The following is a 19,515-nucleotide window of genomic DNA, read 5'->3' as shown; positions in this document are numbered from 1 at the left end:
CAAATTTCTAGGTTCCCAGTAGTCGTATCGGTTTACGTTCTTCAGAGTACGATTTGAGGTATTATGCACAAAGTAAACTGTCCATGTACATTAGTTTATATCAGAGAGAGAGCTTCAAAATAAAGCGCTTTACATTTCCAGCTATGACAATCAAAGCGGCCTCGAGCCGTCCGCAAGTAAATCCATACGCTGAGAATTACGTGTGCATTGTACAATGACAATGCACACGTAACTAAGACCACGGACCATTGTAGATGTTACATAGTCAATGCACTGGCACAGAACTTGAAATGAAGTTCAGCATTGTTTTCTGTACGCATTACAAACATTCGGTATATGCTTTTCGCAAAACCGAGCAACCCTTCGCCATTTTAAGTTTAGAGAAGGCGTACGAAGTACAGTTTTGCCAGGTAATTGATCATTCTCGTGAAAGCGGATGCCTAGTCCTATGCGATCTAGAAGACATATATGCAAGCGATGTCATAATGCCAGCAATTTTCTATTCTGTTATGTAAATGACTTACGCGTTCGATTTAAGGATGTTCTCAGATTTTAATAACAAGTTATATAATACGTGCTGCGCTAGCTCGTAAATATTGTCCGTGTGAGCTATAGCGATCTGGCGATGATTTTATAGATCTTTTTCTTCTTCTTCTAGCCGTCTTTTAAGAGTCAATTACAGATAATATTAGCACGGCCATCGTTGCTCAAGTTTACGCATTCGAGTTAACGTGACTATCTATTGAGATCAGAGGATTATATCCAAGTCGCAACTTGATCGTGCTTAGGCCTTAGCTTTGGCCCCCTGTTAAATAGGCTCTGAGTTTGTTACAATATATAAGTTATTGTATAATATCATATGATTGGCTGCTAACTGAGAATCGCCAAGGCTTTACGATATTAGCGTTACGATACGAGAAGTTGGTTTTAATAGATTTTATCCTACAAGCTTCATGCGAACGTTCTGCAAGGGGTTAGTGGTTGGCTACTATGTTAAATTGAAAATAGATATACGTTCACACACAACCGAAAAATATTGCGACATAGATTCCGCTGAAGTTGTTTTTTCGTTGAAAATATTGACAATATGTCTGAAGAAGGTGTATACTTAATCCCGATCGGAGATTATCATCCACTCAATGAATGCACGTTTGTGCGTCAATCGCACCGTAGTAATAGGTAAGAACGCGTAAACTTGCTTATTTTGATGTGCAATGATGATAGATTCAATGGTGTCACAATCATTATACTGTACGAGGTTCATGATGACGCGCTGTATCCTGTGTATCTCCCTATTCTAACCTGTCGTAGTAGTCGAATCAGGTCAACAGAGGCCCGGCAGCTTAGTTCATCTGTTTAGTTCTTACTACTGTTTGTGTCGAAATTTTACTAGAGGGCTACCAAGTTCGCAGATATTGTACCACTGTGGCGTAACCAGCTCATCGAGGGACGCTGTCCAAAATGGAGGCCAACTGCGCAGGATGTTGGCATATTCCTTGACCGTGTTGGTGACGTGTTTTGACGCTACAACCCTAGACGCGGCGGCGCGGCACTTCCTATGCGCTTCCCTTGTGCGGGGTGCAGACATAATAATAAACTGGTTACCGAGCGTTGGTCCACTTTTATCATACTGCATGTCCAGACCCTGCAAAAGCATCTGTTGGGATCGTGTACAGTGGAATATTTGAGCAAACAAGCATTAATTCCGCAATGGCCATACGACCGCCCCTACTCATGTCCGTCACGTATGCTTTCAAGGAACATTAAAAACCGCGTAGATCAGGGAAGAATCTCAAAATTGAATATAATAAAAAGGCTTACCCTAGAAAACTACCGTTCGTTTGGCACCGCTTAGTTTCTAGACCTTCTCTTGTGATTTTATCATTGTACTTAGTATATATTTATCCTTGCTTCGTTGGAGTGCCGAGTTTACTATCTGTCATCATCTTTCTTGTTACCTAACCTAGGTCGAATTAGGCGTATAACTCCAAAGTTATTAACGAAACCCGACCGGCCGTGTCTTGTGAAGTAGAATTGTCGCATCGTGCCCAGATTTGGGTAGCGATAAACGATGTAGTAAAAAAATGTGGGAAAGTCAGATATGCTGCCTTATGATAGAAAAAAAACTCTTCTTCCCATAATTGTCTTCAGAGTGTTATACACATAACGACGATGACATGAGCCTAGAACTGCTAGTCGTTAGCAGCAGTGGTCCTAATAGCAGAAGTTCTTTTTTGCCGTTCGTCAGCTTCAACTTTTTACGCGGAGACCCTCTTAATGAAATGCGCCGTCGACAACGCCCCCTCCTTCGTTCAAACCAACAACGTGTTCTACACTTCGTGGTCGAGGGATGTTCTCTTACACATTACTAGGACTAGCTTGCGGCCTCAATGTCAGATAAGTTTACGCACTCGTTTTAGCTCGTCGTCAAAATGCTCGCGAATACGTTTAAACGCTTAGAGATAAATGATGCTTTCTTTACCATGGCAGCAGCGTTCGCTAATTAAATTATTATATTGCTCATTTTTACAGCAAAGACGTTCGACTGCCCGTGCAACTCCAGAGGGCCATGGCGGCTGAAGCAGAGGCGACTCGAGAAGCCAGGGCAAAAGTTATTGCCGCAGAAGGAGAGCAAAGGGCCTCGAGGTCTGTTTCATATTTAAGACACAGTCAGTTATGATACAAAAGCTATCTATTGTCATTAAACTAAATAAATATATACCCGCGTCAATTGTATACAATAAAGTACACAATTGGCGCGGGTGCTGATGGTAAGTCAAAACAAATAAGCCAAAAATCGAAAACATTTTATCTGTTGACAATGCTCAAAGAAAAAACTAAATTAAATGTTATATATTAGAATTTTATATTTTTACGGCTATATATAGATTATATATTCTTGGCTGCCTAAAAACAGTTGTGACAGTTAGACTTAAACGTTCAGCACGTTGATGAACGTACGTCATTGACCAATCTAGCTAACTCCACTAATCGCTAACCAGATGTGCAATAGCTTAGGCTGACGCTGTGTATATTGACTACCTAGCAGAATTTCCGTGAATATTAGCAAGGGCCACATTTTATCTTTGAGGCGATTAGGTTTGATTAACACTGGCAAGGTCTTCTTCTTCTGCCTATAGATCCTTCGGTCGGAAGCCGTGCTCAGGTCTTTACGGGATCTTTGGCCTGTAGTCCAAGCTGTATTCCATAGTAAACGTAGAGATTATACTGACCGTTTGACGAAGCAGGCTGGCCACCAGCTAAGCTGGCAATGTGCCGACTTAATTACGTGAATGAAGTCGAACCTGGCCTTCCGTCGTTTGAGCTTTTGCGCTGGCCCTTTTCCTATGCGTTATCGAATGCTTCTTCTCAAATTGTATAGTCTTAACGAGGGCTCAGTACGAAACTGACAGTCGTCGAAGATTGGGGTAGCAGTGTAAGTGGTAACGAGGTAACCAGACTATCGAGCGTGGGAGAAGGAGCGAAAGCTACAAAGAGCTCCAAAGATGCTCTGTCGTCTTACCCGTAAGCGAATCACTTTATCCGCTTGGCTCACCTGCTGTGCTGATGCCGTTCGTTGTAACTGTGCCGGCAATGGCGGTGACCATTTGCAGGTCGCTCAAGGAGGCGGCCGAGGTGATCGCAGAAACGCCGTCAGCGTTGCAACTACGTTATCTGCAGACGTTGACGTCAATCGCTGCCGAGAAGAACTCGACGATCGTGTTTCCTCTACCGATGGAAATCATGCGGAGCATCATTTATTCACATCAACACAGTAACAACACACATTACCAAGGCAACAGTCAACACAACGGCGGGAGCAGCGCTGGCACCCACGAAAAGAACAGCCGAAATATGCGGACGCAACAACATCATACCGACAAGGACCTGGGTAGAGGTAAGTTCAAATAAATACAAATATTAACTAGCTATATTTTTTGCAAATGTGTGATTATCGAAACGTTGCACGAATCGTAGCGCAATAGAAGAAGTTGCATGTCTACCCGATATCCTCCATACCGTTATCCAGACGATTCTTGTTGTCTTTGGCTCGATATATATATATATATATATATAGCTTCGACATACATATATATACTGATTCGAAACTATGTGACACAAGTCGAGTCTAAAATTTGACTTTAGAATAAAGGATGTAATACTACTAGAAAGAACGGAAGTTAGAACAGCATACATACTTGATTAAACTCCTTTTTCACCTTTATTGAATAGCAAGCTCTTTGGCTTTATCTGCCATCTTGTACACGATATCACCGGCCCTACGAGCCTGGCTAAAGCTAAAATCATAAGACGGTTCTTGGAATAGTCGACCTATTCCAAAGGTTATTTATTTAGGATGTACCAACGATTGTATTCTATATTATAGACCATAATTCTGCCATTCTTCGATTAGTTACTGCGACAAGCTGCCCAACAATGAAACTCGTGGGCAACTAGAAACATGATACAGATTACAAGGTTGCCTAGACCTAGTATAATTATAATATTCATTAGGTTTAGGAAACTTTTGCGCTCTGCATTAACAATAGTGAAAACGGCGCGCTGCACTACGTGTCTGTTAGACCGCTCAGGCCCTTTCAAAATCTCGTTCGTCATGGCCACTACTTTATAGAACTTGGGATTGACCTCCGCGATTTTTCGATTCCACTTTAGCAGGTTTTCTTGGAGTGCTGCAGTTGACGATAGATTGAAATGGCGATGGAGATCTTCGGCGAATAGTGGCGTCGCCTTCAAAAGGCAGATGAGCCTGATACGGATTGTCCGGGGCGATACCATGGCTCTTTTGTCAAATGAGGGCTTTGTTTGGTTTAAATGCTCGAGATTTTTGATTGTGAGAGCGCCATAGATTTAGTTCACCCTGTAAGCGGCAGCTGGCGCAACTTTGGAGTCGAAAAGTCGCAAAGCGGTTGAGATGGACAATTTGTGGGGGCTAAGTATTGAGGACGAAGCTATCAAGGTTTTTCTGTATCTTTCTGTAATATTCTAGGAGAAACTTTGGCCGTTATACAAGATCAGCGACTCGAGGTAGGTGAATCGATTAATGTATGCCAACAGTTGACTCGAGAGATATAGCGTGTCACGATCCGCAATTCTGCCATTTATCCTGAATTTCATTACCTCGGTTTGGTTAAATGATGGTCATTCCCAATGTCACCCAGAAAAGGTGTAATGTAATCTGGCTAGGGCCTGGTGCATATAGAAGCCATTGCTCCCGTAAATAACTAAATTGTCTGCATAGAAGAAAACCTTTATTAGATTTTACTACGTATCTTGTCCGGGAGATCCTGAAGCAATGCTGAGAAAAGAAGAAGTTGTCACCCTTGGCCACATCTATAGTTCTGGAGAACGTTGGCAGTTCTGAGACCCCATTATCGATTAAAACCCTCTTCTCCTGGAGTATTGCTGCTGTTAGCTTTAGCACATTCACAGAATCCCCGTCGAGGGCAAGGATACTTAAGACCAAATTCTTTGCAGGGGAGTTGAAGGCAGCTTTGATGTCTACAGACATTTCAAAGGTATATTGCCAAGGGCTACTTAAAATTCATTTGATGTCGACTAGCAGGATCTTGCATGTCGTGTAGGCCGAACGCTCTTTTCTGAATCGGGTTTCTTTTTGGGTATTGTACTCACATTCTTCAAAAACACGTTTAGTCTCCTTGTCAGCAAATACGAGACAATCTCAGCAGACGCTTGTCTCAGCGCCGCGATGTCGGTTGACATGAGCCGCTGTTTCTTCTTGGGATAACAAGAAGCGTTGTACCCGCCACTACGGACAAAGCAGCCCGGAATGAAGATATTCGTTGAACAAAACCGTCCAGCATGCGTCAGCTATGCCAACCTTCAGGTCCTCATTGTCAATCCTTTTTAATCCCTCTACCTTTGCGACGGAAAATTCCGGGCTCAGCTTTTCGCGTTCGTCTATTGTCGATTTGACCCACATCGCGCTAGGCGTTAGGAGTTTTACGAAGGCTAAGGCTGACGCTCACCCTCTTACACGAGAAAAGCCTTTAGCCACAAGTGAAGCTGAAGCAAGTGCTTCCAGAGCTAAGTGGCATATGTCTTCCTGCAGATCATTTCGAACGCTGCGGCCAGTGACCTTGCTGTCTGTTATAGTGTATCCAGTAGCCTAAAAGCATCCTGAGTACGGCGAGCAGAATGGCAATCGTAATAAAACTGCGGCCGATGTCTCCTGGGGCGGGTTGGACAAACTGAACATTGCAACATGTCAACGGAGTGACGCAAATAGACGTCAACATCAGTAGCGTTTGGCACTGAGCGGAACTCATGAGCCTGTTCCAGCAAAAGCATGTATGATGTAGCAAAAGTGAGGCTTGGTTTTTTTGAGACCAGCTACCTTGAAAAACCTAGACCACACGCTTGAACTTCTGCTGGTCAGTGGTGGTATCAGTTTAGTAGAGCTAAAAGAAGGTAGAAAAGCAAGACAAATGCTTGGCCACGAATTGTGGAGATAATTACAGAGTAAGTTTCTATCATCAGCAACAACTGAAAAGCAGATCTAATGAGGCGCTAAGGGGTGTTCATGTTACTGTGAGATTTATGTCCTTATTAGGAGTTCCCCCACGATTTTCACTACACACCATGAACCCTTACAGCATGTGTGTATCTGTATAAAAAAAATGGTAACGTGGGATACTATAGCAGACCCACGTAGCTTTTCTCAACTCCGTCATCTTAAGTTTTTCTTTTGCAATTGTTTTTTCGCTTTGCGGCGTTTCTTTGTAGGAGACGATGAGCCCACCGAGCCGTTCCCACCGCTGCCGGATGAAGAGATCTTAGATGTGCCTCTCATATCATAGTGGGGCACCAATAGAAAACGCACGACGCAAGATGAATATGCGCGGGAAATGCGACGCGAGAAGGAATATGTCTCTAGTGCTCAGCAATGATCGAAACAGGAAAACAAAATGATCATTACGGGGAGTAGAGAAGAATTAGAAAAGGCAAAAAGAACGCTTCAGTCAAGTCGGTGTCTTCATAGTCTACTCCCGTTGGGCTAATTCTATAGGGCCAATAAAACCCTAAGATAAAAGATATGCATAATAAAATAAAGAGAATTTCTCTCCTAGTTACTTTCCATTAGTCTTACCTGATGCCGCGCACATTTATGGCAATAGTCTATCTTTCTACAATAAAATGTATAGCATTTTGTTGCTAGCTAAAAAAGAAAGCCAAACACAATTGCTCCCTCCATATTACCTCGGCTAAAGAACTTAACGACACTATAAATGATATTGTGGCTGATTTCCTAAAAAATTTGAACTTTTTAGTAACATTCAAAAGTACTACTCAACAAATGACAATTTTTTTGTCCATTCCATCCTAGCTAAAAACAAATTTTCTCTCCTCAAAAGTATATGGGCTCGACAGTTACATTAAGATAAGGTTATGGCTGATAACGACTGATGCTTGAGCGTTCGCCGGACGAGATCGTGGAACGGATGTGCCCTGACGGTTGATGGTGTCGTACGAGGAAATGTTCAGAAGGGAAATATGCTGCTTACAGGCGTAGCAAATCGGCATCATGGTTCTTTCAGGACTGTGGTGTCCTTAGCTGTTACTGGGCGGTACTCATCGTGCTGGTGTCGCACTGCAGCACTCACCGCCGTTGTGAGTGTTTGTTGTTATTAACGGTAAATATACTTGCAGTTATGAACCGGACAATCGGTAGTCATCAAGCCAAGATCATAATGTTATCTACAAAATACGAGGAACTAGGAAACAATACCATGATGATTACATGAAATACAATGCGAAGCGGAAAGCGGAAAAAAGATCAAACACACCAACAGCTGTAGTGTCTCCGCCCAACACATGACCCACAAAATGCGGGAAAAGAAAACAGCAATCTCCTATACCAAACTATAATGAGGTACTATTTATTTTACCGTCAACAATAACAAAACTTCTGACGACTTTTGACGATCCAACGAAACTAAACGATAGTTAATAACACAATATCCAAGTAACAATGCACTTAATACAAGTAATGCTACTACCCTAATAACAATAACTACCGAGAAAAACACTGTATACTCTAATCGATATAAATGTATGGAAAGGACGATTGAACATCGGCCGTGTTGCGCGGCCTCCAAATAGCTCTTTACCCCCCCCCCTCCCGCCCTTCGCCCCCGAACCTTTAACTCTTTGACAAAAACCAACTTCCCACTCGAAAACCAATCACTTGAAGAGAAAATGACTGGAACAAGAAGATGATCATATCGACGACATACGTTAAATAATTTACGAAGAGAAACAATAACGACAACAAATCAATAATATTTGAGCGTGTAGCAAACCTCAACAAGCAAAAGATACTATAGAAATATTCACTGATATCTTAACTAGAACAGATGGGGCAGGCTGTTTCAGAAAACTTGAAAGCAGCCAGCATAACTAAAAGCTGTTGGTAAAAATAAAAAACGAGTAAATGCAAAGTGTGAATCACACTTGTTTGAGGATGTAATCTAACAAATCAATGTTAAGACTGACTGCCCAAGCCCCGTGGTCCTCCTCGGGGGAAATACGGAGAACGGTGCGGCTTCACTGGCATGGACGTGCGGAGGACCCTATCAATTTAGTCTAAGCAAACGAATAAGAATATAGGGAACAGATAAGAATCACCATATTTTGTATACTATGAGCAATTTCAGAAAGTCAAATAAAGAAATCAAGCTCGCCAAAGGACCTTCGCCCTGTCCCTACCGGGTCGTCACAGCCATGTCTCTTATTCACTGCCAACACGATTATAACCAGAGAAAGTAAAACTGAATGCGTAAAAATAGCACGACCAAGACTAGTTAAAAACAATACAACACGAACAGCGTGTTATCAATGATCTGCAGAAGTGCTGCAGACACAAACGTGCACAGGCCTAAAAAAGGCATTGAGGTAATATCAACCTGTATGAATTAAGAGAGAATGAAAGACATGCAAAGGATAAACAAAAGCCGTAGAACTTAACAAGAAAAGCACAATAACTCTAATGCGCAATCCAACATTGATGACTTCGATCGACAGCCACGATCATAACGAAAAAAATCTTCGTTGAGGCACAGAGCAGAGCGAACGAACGTGGTCACGTTGCCTTACCTCACCTTATGTAATAACATTATACAGGGAACTCGATTTTACATTTGTGCACGCCTTCACATATTATACGCGGCTCGGTTATTATTATTACGTGGCTATAGGTATAATGAGTAAGTGTGAATCGCTAATAGTTACATTTTCAATTCTTACCTAGCTGAGATTCCTACTTCAAATTAAGCACGAATTAAGGTTCGAGGAAACAACAACACATAGCGAGTAAGGCTGGGAATTTGGTGGGGGTTACTCACAGGGTGGCGCACTTCAACAGTGAGTGAGCGAGCGAGCGAGCGAGCGAGCATGCACGAGAGGAGACGGCATGAAATGAGCTATAACACTGGCATTCGTACGGAATTTTAGGGCTGATGATTAAAATCAAATGCGGCGTGTGGATGGAATAGCAAGAAGTTTGACACGAGGCTAACAGTTTAATCGATAGGATGACCATCCGACCCCGAGGTCAGTCAGGGCCAATTGGTAATCTTCCATTCCCGTAGCATTGTGTACAATTATACAGTATGCAGACCATAGGCGATTTAATTCTATGACCTTACTGCTAGCTATCTATAGCAAACTAACGAGATACGTCATTGAGGCCCCTTCTAGCTAACACTTAACGCGGCATCTCTAGGGATTGCTTATAGAAGAAGTAAAGTTGCCTCTCTACTAAATTATATACTAAGTTTATTATACTCATGCGGATTATAATAACGACGACATTCCATTTGTATACAGCTCACGAATTGGGGTTGTATAAGGCCGATGATCATGAGCGGTGGAAGAGGTTTCGCTAAAATATGACGATGGCTGACTCTCCTCGGAACTAATCAGAACAAAATGAGAGAAACGAAAGATTCGTGAATGAAGCGTATTGGTCTAGTATTTGAGGACAGTGTGAAACAGGCTGTATGTATCTGATAATACAATAAGTGTATGGTACTGACATATTGAAAACTGCGAGAAATATCAACCGAGGCGGCAACAATATCTATATTAATGTGTAAATCAGATTGATCGATCGAATCTTCTGTTGTCGCTAACCGTAGCGAGACCATCTTAGTAACGCTGTTATAATGATGCGTTATCATATTCATTGATAGTGAACAATGTCAACGTAAACAATTCATTAACTAACTATATAATTATGACAATAGCGTAACGCGAATTGTACGCAAGAGAAGATTCAACGACGTAACTAATCGTTGATGAATACTACTTCTAGTATTAAAAGTAATGCTAACGCAACGACGTCAACTCGCGTTCCACCAAAACATCCCTGTCGAACCTGTGAGCTTCCAACGGGATAGACTCTTATAACGTACACAATCCAAATAGATTTTTCGAAGCAGAAAAAACAAAAAAGACTCGACGAACGAAAACGCAGACAACTTCGAGCAGATAGAGAAGAAATAGTATAACAAATAAATACTCTATCTTGTTGCTATAAGCACTCGTATAAAGAACAGCAAGCAATTGAAGCAGGTGGCAGAAAACTAACTGCAGATAGGATAGGAGACGAGAAAATTATATAGGAAGATTTACAGTGACAATTCAATAGAGGCACTAGGAAAGAAAGACCACTGATTAACAGCAAAGACAAGCATCATCCCCTAAGTGGTAGTTAAAAACACACCAATACACACAGACGCACGCGCGCGCGCGCCCACACACACACACACGTCTATGCGTAAACATACCTTACATACAGAGAAAGACAGGTTGGATTCAACATATATCGTCCAATCACCACGCTAGCATTATGTGTTTGTAAATTATTACAACGCATTGTCAATGGCCTCCGTTCTGCTCACGAACGAATGCCGTAACGTGGGAAGAAGAACAGCCGTTTGCGAGTGATCACGATAATGACGACTGTTAGCGGATCAGACGAAGCTGATTTGACTGAACCCACGATACTCGAAGCGTGCATACAGAGAACGAAAACGTCCAGTTTTAAATTGATTGCGCTTGACCTTTGTATGGCCGCAAAAAGGCATAGGACCGTCGTAAAGGTAAATATGGGAAAAATAATGTAAAATTTGAGCATTTGAAGAACGGTTAAATGAGTCAGTGCATAAACCCCAACAATACAATTTCCTATTGCGGAGGTCGCGAACTACATGCACCGGTACCTTGTCGTCGAGCCAATCGTGCTTTACCCACAAACATTTGCGAGTGTCCTGACGCCTACACGAGCGCAGACTTACGTGCGCATGCCAAATGGGAATTCTACACAACCATTTACGAAATGACGAGAATTTTCGCTACTCGTTAATTGTCAAACAGCAATAACAAGAGCGACAATAACGTCAACGCTGGATTACATAGTCCTCGTTTAAAGAGATGTGTTGTGCAAAGATGTCGCAAAGTGGATACCGTTTTACAGACATGAACACCTAATTTTTCGCTTTCGACCATAAATACATACACGAGCAGAGAAGGAGAGCCAGGTGGAACTGCACGTATTAACCGACGCCCATTGTCGCATCAGTCCGGACGCATCACGTTAATCAAAGGACCGCATGCGCCCCACCGATGCCGACTGAGTCCTTCTGTTTTTCTGTCTGTTTACTCGAGCTCGGGCACAAGCAACGCATCCTAAAAGGGAGAGTTGTACACATGGACGCAGATGGCCAAGCATGTATTACGAATCTATTCAAATCATAACTCGATCAATCACTCAACATTATTCATAACTGATTCATTTGATCCCATACAACTCACAACTCATTGACCTGTAACGAGACGGAGCTTTTTTGAAACAGTTAAAAGCGATAACGCTAATGGCAGACTGTAGACTAACTGCACGGGGCCCGCGGCAGCCGATCGATCGATCGATTGATCGACGCTATTATCTAATGCAGAAACGTACTTTTCCTGAGCCCGTCCTCGAAAACTCTCTGACCTCAGACGTGAAAACCCTCAATGCCAAAAACTCCGCTGGAATTTTTCGGCCTTTCTCTGAACGTCCACATACCTTCCATGAAGCTTAGTTCTTGGTTTAGGACATGCACGCCTCTCGAACAAGGTCGATATTCGACAAGATTTCGTGTTCACACAGGGATGAAAACCTACAAAAAGCAGACAAGTAGATCCGTTTGCGCGTGCGTGTTTCTCAGCTACCGCAGCTTATCCGCCTCCTGAGGCTCCCTTACACCAGGGTCATACGACAGAAGTTTTTTTTTGTCAAAGAGACCTTGAGTACTGAACCCTGGATCTTGTAAAGAGTACATAAGCATGACATAAACAAACGGACGAAGAGGATGAAAGCAACTGTGTATAGTCAAAAAAACGGTAATGATGATAATAGTAATAAGAGTAATAATGACAGTGAAATGAGAAACGAATACAGATAAATGAGAAATATACAGGCGCGAGAAAGCACGCACCAGAGATCATGAGAAATGAATCGACTTATTGAGTAAGAAAAAGAAGCGAAACGATGGTGATACGATGCGATAATAAAAAAATATTAATAACATCATTCCTATGTTACGCTGTAAGAGAGGAAAAGAAAAACAGTTGACGGGGAGCGAACGCGTTAAAGGGAGAAAACACGGGATCACAAAGGAACGGTAAATCAGGCACGATCGCGGAAGCTTAGAGTTGACCTCGATTCGTTGGTTGAGCACGCAGTGGCCTCTCAACCAAGTCTTGCTTAGCTACAAACACGAATCCGGCTTGGAAATCCTTGAACGACACGATTTTTTGGCGGAATGACCGGCCATATTTAGCTGAGGATGTGACATTTGTGCCAACTGTAACGTCCACCAGCTCTGGGAATTCCGGCCGAATTTTTGGTGCTAATTCGAAAAACTCCCAAAAATCCGACGTGAAAAAATCTACACGAAAATAGGCCAGACATCTCGTCCCACAGTTAATAACCACGCTCCAAAAGCTAGAAACGATTACTACGACGAGCAACAATGACACTGACGGCAATTGTTAGCGTAATGGGCAATGGTATATATAGGAATTGCACACACACACACACACACACGCACACACACACGCACACACACACACACACACACACGCACACACACATATATAGGCAGGGGAATAACATCAAAAAAAAAAATAACACGAAACAGAACGATAGATTACAATCTACAGCCATTATTATTGTGGTTACTACCAGAATGACTACCAGCTACGCTCGATAATGATGACGTAAGTCAAGTACAGCGACTGTACACGCCACCGTAATGGGGGCTTAATGCAAACCGACCTGTATATCTATTTGATGAAACTACTCCAATTAGCAGTTTATGAAATATGGTTTAGAAACTTGACGATAATCGAAAAAGACTGAAGCAAAACACCGTAAAGGCCAAAAAAAAAAAAAAAAAAAAGCAAATGAACGTTTTTGACCCATTCTACTCTATATCGTACACACCTCGCTACTCCATAGACATAAATATGGAAGAATTGAATACTTCAAGCCATCCTGCTCATACTAACAACAACAACAACAACAACGATTGTAATGGAAACATAGCAGAAACCCAACGACAAATATCAATGATCTTAGACTATGTCTACGAGCTCATCGCACCGTGTGATACTATTCGCGTACCGATTATAAATAATAACAATAATCGCAATAGTAATAAACACCTCGAAGTTATGACCCGGAACGGCAACAGTAAAGTAACAACAGAACATAGAACAACAACAACAGTCAACATCAATCGAGCTAATTGTCGATTACGAATATCGGAACGACGCATCTCATTGTGGGCCCTGAGCTGTTTATAGAACGATATATAAAGTGACGGAAATTATGATTACACACAGTAATTAACATAACTATAAATAGATATATAACGTAGAGAATTGACGATGACGTGACGGTATTTTGAAAGAACTAATAGGGTAGTGCATTTTCTGATTAACAACCACTGAAAATTAGTACGACTGTAACAATTGGATAGCAACAACAATGGCGGCGGCGGCGGCAGGGGCAGCAGCAACAACAACAACAAACGGGTATTACTGCAATGGTGATAGTGAGTATAATTGAGAGCTAGAAAGGAGAGAGAGAGAGAGAGAGAGACGAAAAAAGATCAGGCTAACTAATTCGGAAATGAGCTGCGTGTTATAATATTATTGCTATTACATGATTATTGCTATATTAGATAATGTTCCTGAGCCACACGATACCGATTGCAGCGCATATTTGATGCTGGCCAGTCACCAGAGCGGTTTCCGCTTCATCTGACCAGTATAAGTTCGCGGCGGCCTTGAGTGAGCCCTCAACTGACGACTGAATGAGCCTACTAACTTACAGACTCACACACCGATAGACCGACACAAAAACAGACACCCGATTCAGCGACGCAGATACAACAGATCAGTACGAGTGCATCGCCGTTCAAGCACTATATATATACATATACAGACGCTAACATGGCTATAATAGCTATAAAAATTTTAGGAATACAGTGAAAGGTACGCCGCAGCGGATCGATACGCGGCCGATTTCCACTGTACTACATGCAGAAAACAGCGGAAACTCGACAGAATGCGCGTGACAGCCATATTTGCAACAGATTCGCATGCGGATAGTTCTAAAGTACAGGGAGATATTAAGATTTCGGTAGATAGATACGGCAATAGCAGTGAAAGTGATAGAAACGTGATTTTATTACATATAACAACACACACAGGAAGACATCGCCTAGCCAAGACAATGTGTGGCGTTGCACTCTATCTGATAATAATATGAGTGGCACTTATGGCAGTGTCGTGTGTGATGTACCTTTCTTTAACGATAAAAACAAACGAAATACTTAACTGATGTTTTGCTTGTTTCTTAGCCATCCATCCGCTGGAATGAACCGGCTGTGGCTGGAGCATGAATCTACGTTTCTAAATTTGACCTCTTGCTACTTACTATATCATCTTGCTACTCTTGAGGTATTGCATCTATATGCGTTTACATCAACCAAACTCCGAACTCATTTCCGCGAAGACTGCAACGAGCATTTCGGTCACTCGACAAAGCGTTCATGTATTGGTTATGAAGTGTGATGCGTCCGATTGCGGATTATGAAGAAAACCTTCATACCCACCGAAATTGGGAGCCTCCTATTTCAATTTTGGTTTTACTAAATCGACAATAATGCTACGACAGTATTACGGAAGTAGCCACTAAAGTTGACGTCATTAAACAGATATCGCTGTGAGATCGGCTTCGATCTGTCACCCTTGGAGCTCAAGTTCTACCTACTTCATACACTTTTCGTCTTCACTGCTGTTAGAGTACCAGTAGTGAGATTTGCCATTGATTAAAATAAGACGACATGTCCGGGCCGTCCCATCAGATTTATACGGCTCATCTTGTGCAAGTTGCCGGCCGAAACGACAGTTGTACTAGCCGGTCCCGCAAGAGCAGCATGTTCCCAACGAAGACGAGTCCACGCTTCCAGTTGCGGCGGCCGTCGATCGTATTAAGGGCAAGCGTCGTCTGTGTGCTTGTAGCGGTTTCCACTATTCGCTTCGCTTTCGTTTAAGGCTCAGCGCCGGACCTTCCATGGATGCGACTCTGTTTAAGGGCGGCCGCTTCGCCGTCATCACTTTATCTATATACCCATTTAGTTGGTTATACTCTTCAGCTTTCCCTTTCTAGACCGGCACTGATCGCTGGGCGGCTATACTTTCTTCTTTCTCTTCCCCAATTTTCCACCTATCATCTGGCAAAGACCCCTCGAATATCCTTCCAAAATCAGGCCCCTTCGGAAGTGCCCAATTCACTCGTCCTTCCATGTTGTTCTAGTTTAGTTTGTTTCCGGGCTCGGTCTTTGTGTTCTTTTACGTTTGCCTCTTATGCGTTTTCTTCATATGCTCGTCGTTGTCAGACTCCCGTTGCGCAGCGGAGGTGGTTTCGTCCTTGGTCGAATGACGATGCCGGTTACTGCCTATTTCCTCCCTCTATTGGCCGCTAGCTTAATTGGGTTCTTTTGGGCGAATTTTGCCTTCCTTTCTAGAACGCTCTTTGTCCTCCTCTCTACTCATCTGCACTCATCAGTTTGTCCATGGTCTTTTAATATTATATTCCTTCATGCTTTCGTTTTTAACCTTCGCAATCTCGTTTGCGTTCCCATCTTGAACTTCGCTCTAGTGACTATTTGCTCGCACGATTTTTTGCTTCGAACTTCTACGTAATCAGCCTGGCGCTCTTAACTCAACATCCGTCAGCGCAGAAGCCTATCACCCTTTTTCTATCGCTTTATTAAACTTTTTCATACTCTACGATTCTTATATGTGTATCGCCATTTCGCCCTTCTCTGTTACAACCACCACCGGTCACTACTACGTCTACTATACAGGTTGTGATATTGTTTCCGACTAGTAGCGGACCCGCTCGCCTTTCTTCGTTGCATGTTAACTGCAGCAGCAGCAGTTCCTGCTGTTGCCTCTACCTGCGAGTCGTAGGTCGGTTGGTGGCAACCGAAGAATCTATCTACGAGATTTAGGCGATCGCCTGCAGCGACCCACGGCGAGACAGGTCAAAGGCCAATAGCGGAAGCGTTGGTGGGTAAAAGCAGCGGCGTGTGCACGTTCATTGCTATATCTTGTTTTGGCCCCTTAGACTGGCATTTTCTCATCTCGCACAGTGAGTGTACTCACGAGCTAGAACCACGGCACTTGTCCGGAAATGACCGGCGCGCACCTTGTGAAGCTTCCGGCAATCTAACATTTACTCGGCTATAAGCAAAAACACAGCACGCCAGCTGAGAAATTTGGAGGGAAGTTGGAAACAAAATGCTGAAAGGCTAAGTAGTCATAGAACAATGAGCGACATGAAGACTATAATAGTCATTTACTGGAAGCGGGTTCGGGTTGAAGGCAGACGGAAGTGGTCCTAAGAAAATGAAGACTACAGAGTACATTTATACGCGTCATGCGCATGCTAATGAATATACATATTGTCTAGCTTTATCATTATTATACTTGTTGTGTAAAGGAAGGAACAAGAGACGTTTGACGGATACGTTAGCGATAGCTTAAGTCGACTAAAATTCCGTCTACGCTGATGAATTACCAAACATGAGAGCACAAAAACGCATATGGCACAAATGATCTCGTTTTTCAAATAAATACGTTTCTTCACCAAATACCTGGTTTAAAGTTGCTCTGTTCTCTTTCCTCATCTCTTCATTTGCACATCTGCTCGGACCTTCGAAATTGTAACAGCGTCTCTGGCTGTTACATATTTAAATATGGATGTACTACGAATGAATTAAGTCACACCAACCAGCTAATGTTGTTTCATGCTATCTAAGCCAATAACGAACATAATGATACATAACACAATACATCAACAAAACTTCGATCCTAAGCAGCGACAAATATCTCACCATCATGGACATCATAATCACTACCATCGTCAGCACCATCATCGTCGCCGTCATTATGACACCAATAACAAGACAACAACAGCAACAATAGTTATGATCGCGGCAACAACAACAACAAGAACAACAAAAGACAGACAAATTAGTATCAGCAACGTTTAACTAATAAAAAGTCTAATACTTTTCAAATTGCATTAAATATGTTTTTATTTCATTCATGCATTGTCCGATGCAAATTCATTGTATACTGTACAAAATAAGTTCGAGCCTTCGCCTGCATAAAAACAGTTTAAATTCATTGAAGTTACATACCTAATACTATTTAGAATGCGTCGTAAGGCATTGTAATTCAGATCTAATCTAATCTAACCTAATCTGCCGCGTGCCCATGGATTTCTGTCAAACGCTCATCTTCTGCTGCAAGAAGTTGTTTTACCATAAGTTTCTAACGAGTCCACTTACAGCTATTCCATGCTTTCAAATGATAAAAGTTAAGCTTCGTCAATTGACTTCATTTAATCAGAATATGAGATCTATTTTTATTAATTCAAGTTTACCACAAGTTCTGTTCCGAGCAAGCTGTTGCCCAGATCGCAAAGGGTAACCTTTCGCAGATTGTCATTTATGCATGTTTTGTAAAGAGAAAAAACGGTTTATGGAACAGAGGCATAGAAAGAATGATTAACTATTTTTTAATAGCATTGAGTCACCCAGCCAAGTCGTACTAGTACCCCTCTACGTTTTAGTTCGCAGGTACTGTACTATTTCTCCTTCATTCAAACCTATGCTAGGCGCAAAACCTTAGTTCTTAGGTAACTAATGTACAGCACAGACAGTTTTTCTACGCTTAAAATGTCTCAGCGTTACCTGGCCTACGTCCGCCCTGCTCTATTCGATTAAGGGGATAGTTTGCCTGGTACGAGTTCAAGTACGAGTAAAAGTACGAGTTCAACGCAAATGAAATCCCAAGGCCCACAAGAGGCGAAGTAATAATCCTTATGGTCATGTGTTACTAATGGCGTTCATTTTATCTATGTCGCATGGAGCGAGTACATGTAGAGGGTCCGCAAGTACAGGGGCCTGAGAATGGCGCAAGCCGAAACATAAATTAGCGAGATAGTACTCTATATTTGACTCCGTGCCCCGCCGCAGTTACATATATATACTCTATTCGTATGGGGTGAAACGTTTCTGATCATGCTCAATGATTGAAGCGTCTAACCTCGATCAGATTTCTCGTACAGATTAGTGTTAACGAGAGATAGGCGCTAGCATCGTTGCACCTTGACGACTGATCAGACGGAGTGCTATCCGATGCAGCTCTGTGCGACAGTCAATTTCCTCTATTCTAAATATGCATTTAGCGAAACCAAAGCGCTAACCATGGTGCACGGAAAAGATCCATATAACCTCTCGCTAAGTATTCAAAAAATTTTAAATCCGCTAGTGTTGAATCTGAAAGAAATTTCTACAACTATAGGCAGGATCTGTCGTGCCCATATCCTCTATCTTTAATGTGAATACCTAACGTAAGTAGCATAGTTGGGTCTTTTAAAGACATAACGATGCATACGTGTGTTTAATTCGCGGCGTATCCCTAGTTAGTATTTTGATATACTTAATCACGACCAATTTGAGTACGTTCTATATACTTTCTTTGATATTGGGAGGCTATGTTGTTAACCTTTATATATGAAGTTTTTTACTATTTATCAGTGAAATAAAATTTTAATAATATAGACCGTTCGTGTAGGCACTTCTCATTCAACTTGAACTTAATCATTATCAATCAGATCAAAATCGAGATGTCATGTCTTGCTCTACATACCAGTTGCTACTAATTGGAATACTAGCCAAGTTTGATTTGTCAAAATTTATTTACATCCAATACATTCACATGAATCTAGACGAGGTTTTAATTAAAACCTTGTACTCAATTTTAGTATTTCGAGCTAAAATCGGTATTTTTATATACGTTTTTCCAAAAGTCGAAAACTGTACAACCTATTCAGTTGTGCAG

At 42.1% G+C, this 19,515-nt stretch overlaps 1 protein-coding gene across 5 annotated transcripts in view; it reads left to right on the top strand.

The window, feature by feature from the left end:
* The window catches only part of LOC111267881 (band 7 protein AGAP004871), a 104,628-nt gene extending 97,516 nt beyond the window's left edge, over window positions 1-7,112 (top strand). For 4 of the 5 annotated variants that reach the window (XM_022846442.2, XM_086971475.1, XM_022846441.2 and 1 more), the window contains 4 exons: window positions 2,533-2,646; window positions 3,615-3,898; window positions 5,009-5,046; window positions 6,766-7,112. In XM_022846442.2, coding sequence (XP_022702177.1) covers window positions 2,533-2,646; window positions 3,615-3,898; window positions 5,009-5,046; window positions 6,766-6,819 — 490 coding nt within the window. In that variant the 3' untranslated portion in view covers window positions 6,820-7,112. The remainder of the gene's footprint in view (window positions 1-2,532; window positions 2,647-3,614; window positions 3,899-5,008; window positions 5,047-6,765) is intronic. The other variant, XM_086971476.1, reaches the window with a different exon arrangement.
* Window positions 7,113-19,515: the final 12,403 nt, after the last annotated feature.

Source organism: Varroa jacobsoni, unplaced genomic scaffold (assembly GCF_002532875.2).
Source record: "Varroa jacobsoni isolate VJ856 unplaced genomic scaffold, vjacob_1.0 scaffold_1233, whole genome shotgun sequence".
Lineage (NCBI taxonomy): Eukaryota > Metazoa > Arthropoda > Arachnida > Mesostigmata > Varroidae > Varroa > Varroa jacobsoni.
Note: the sequence above shows the minus strand (reverse complement) of the source record. Positions and strands in the feature narration are given on the sequence as shown.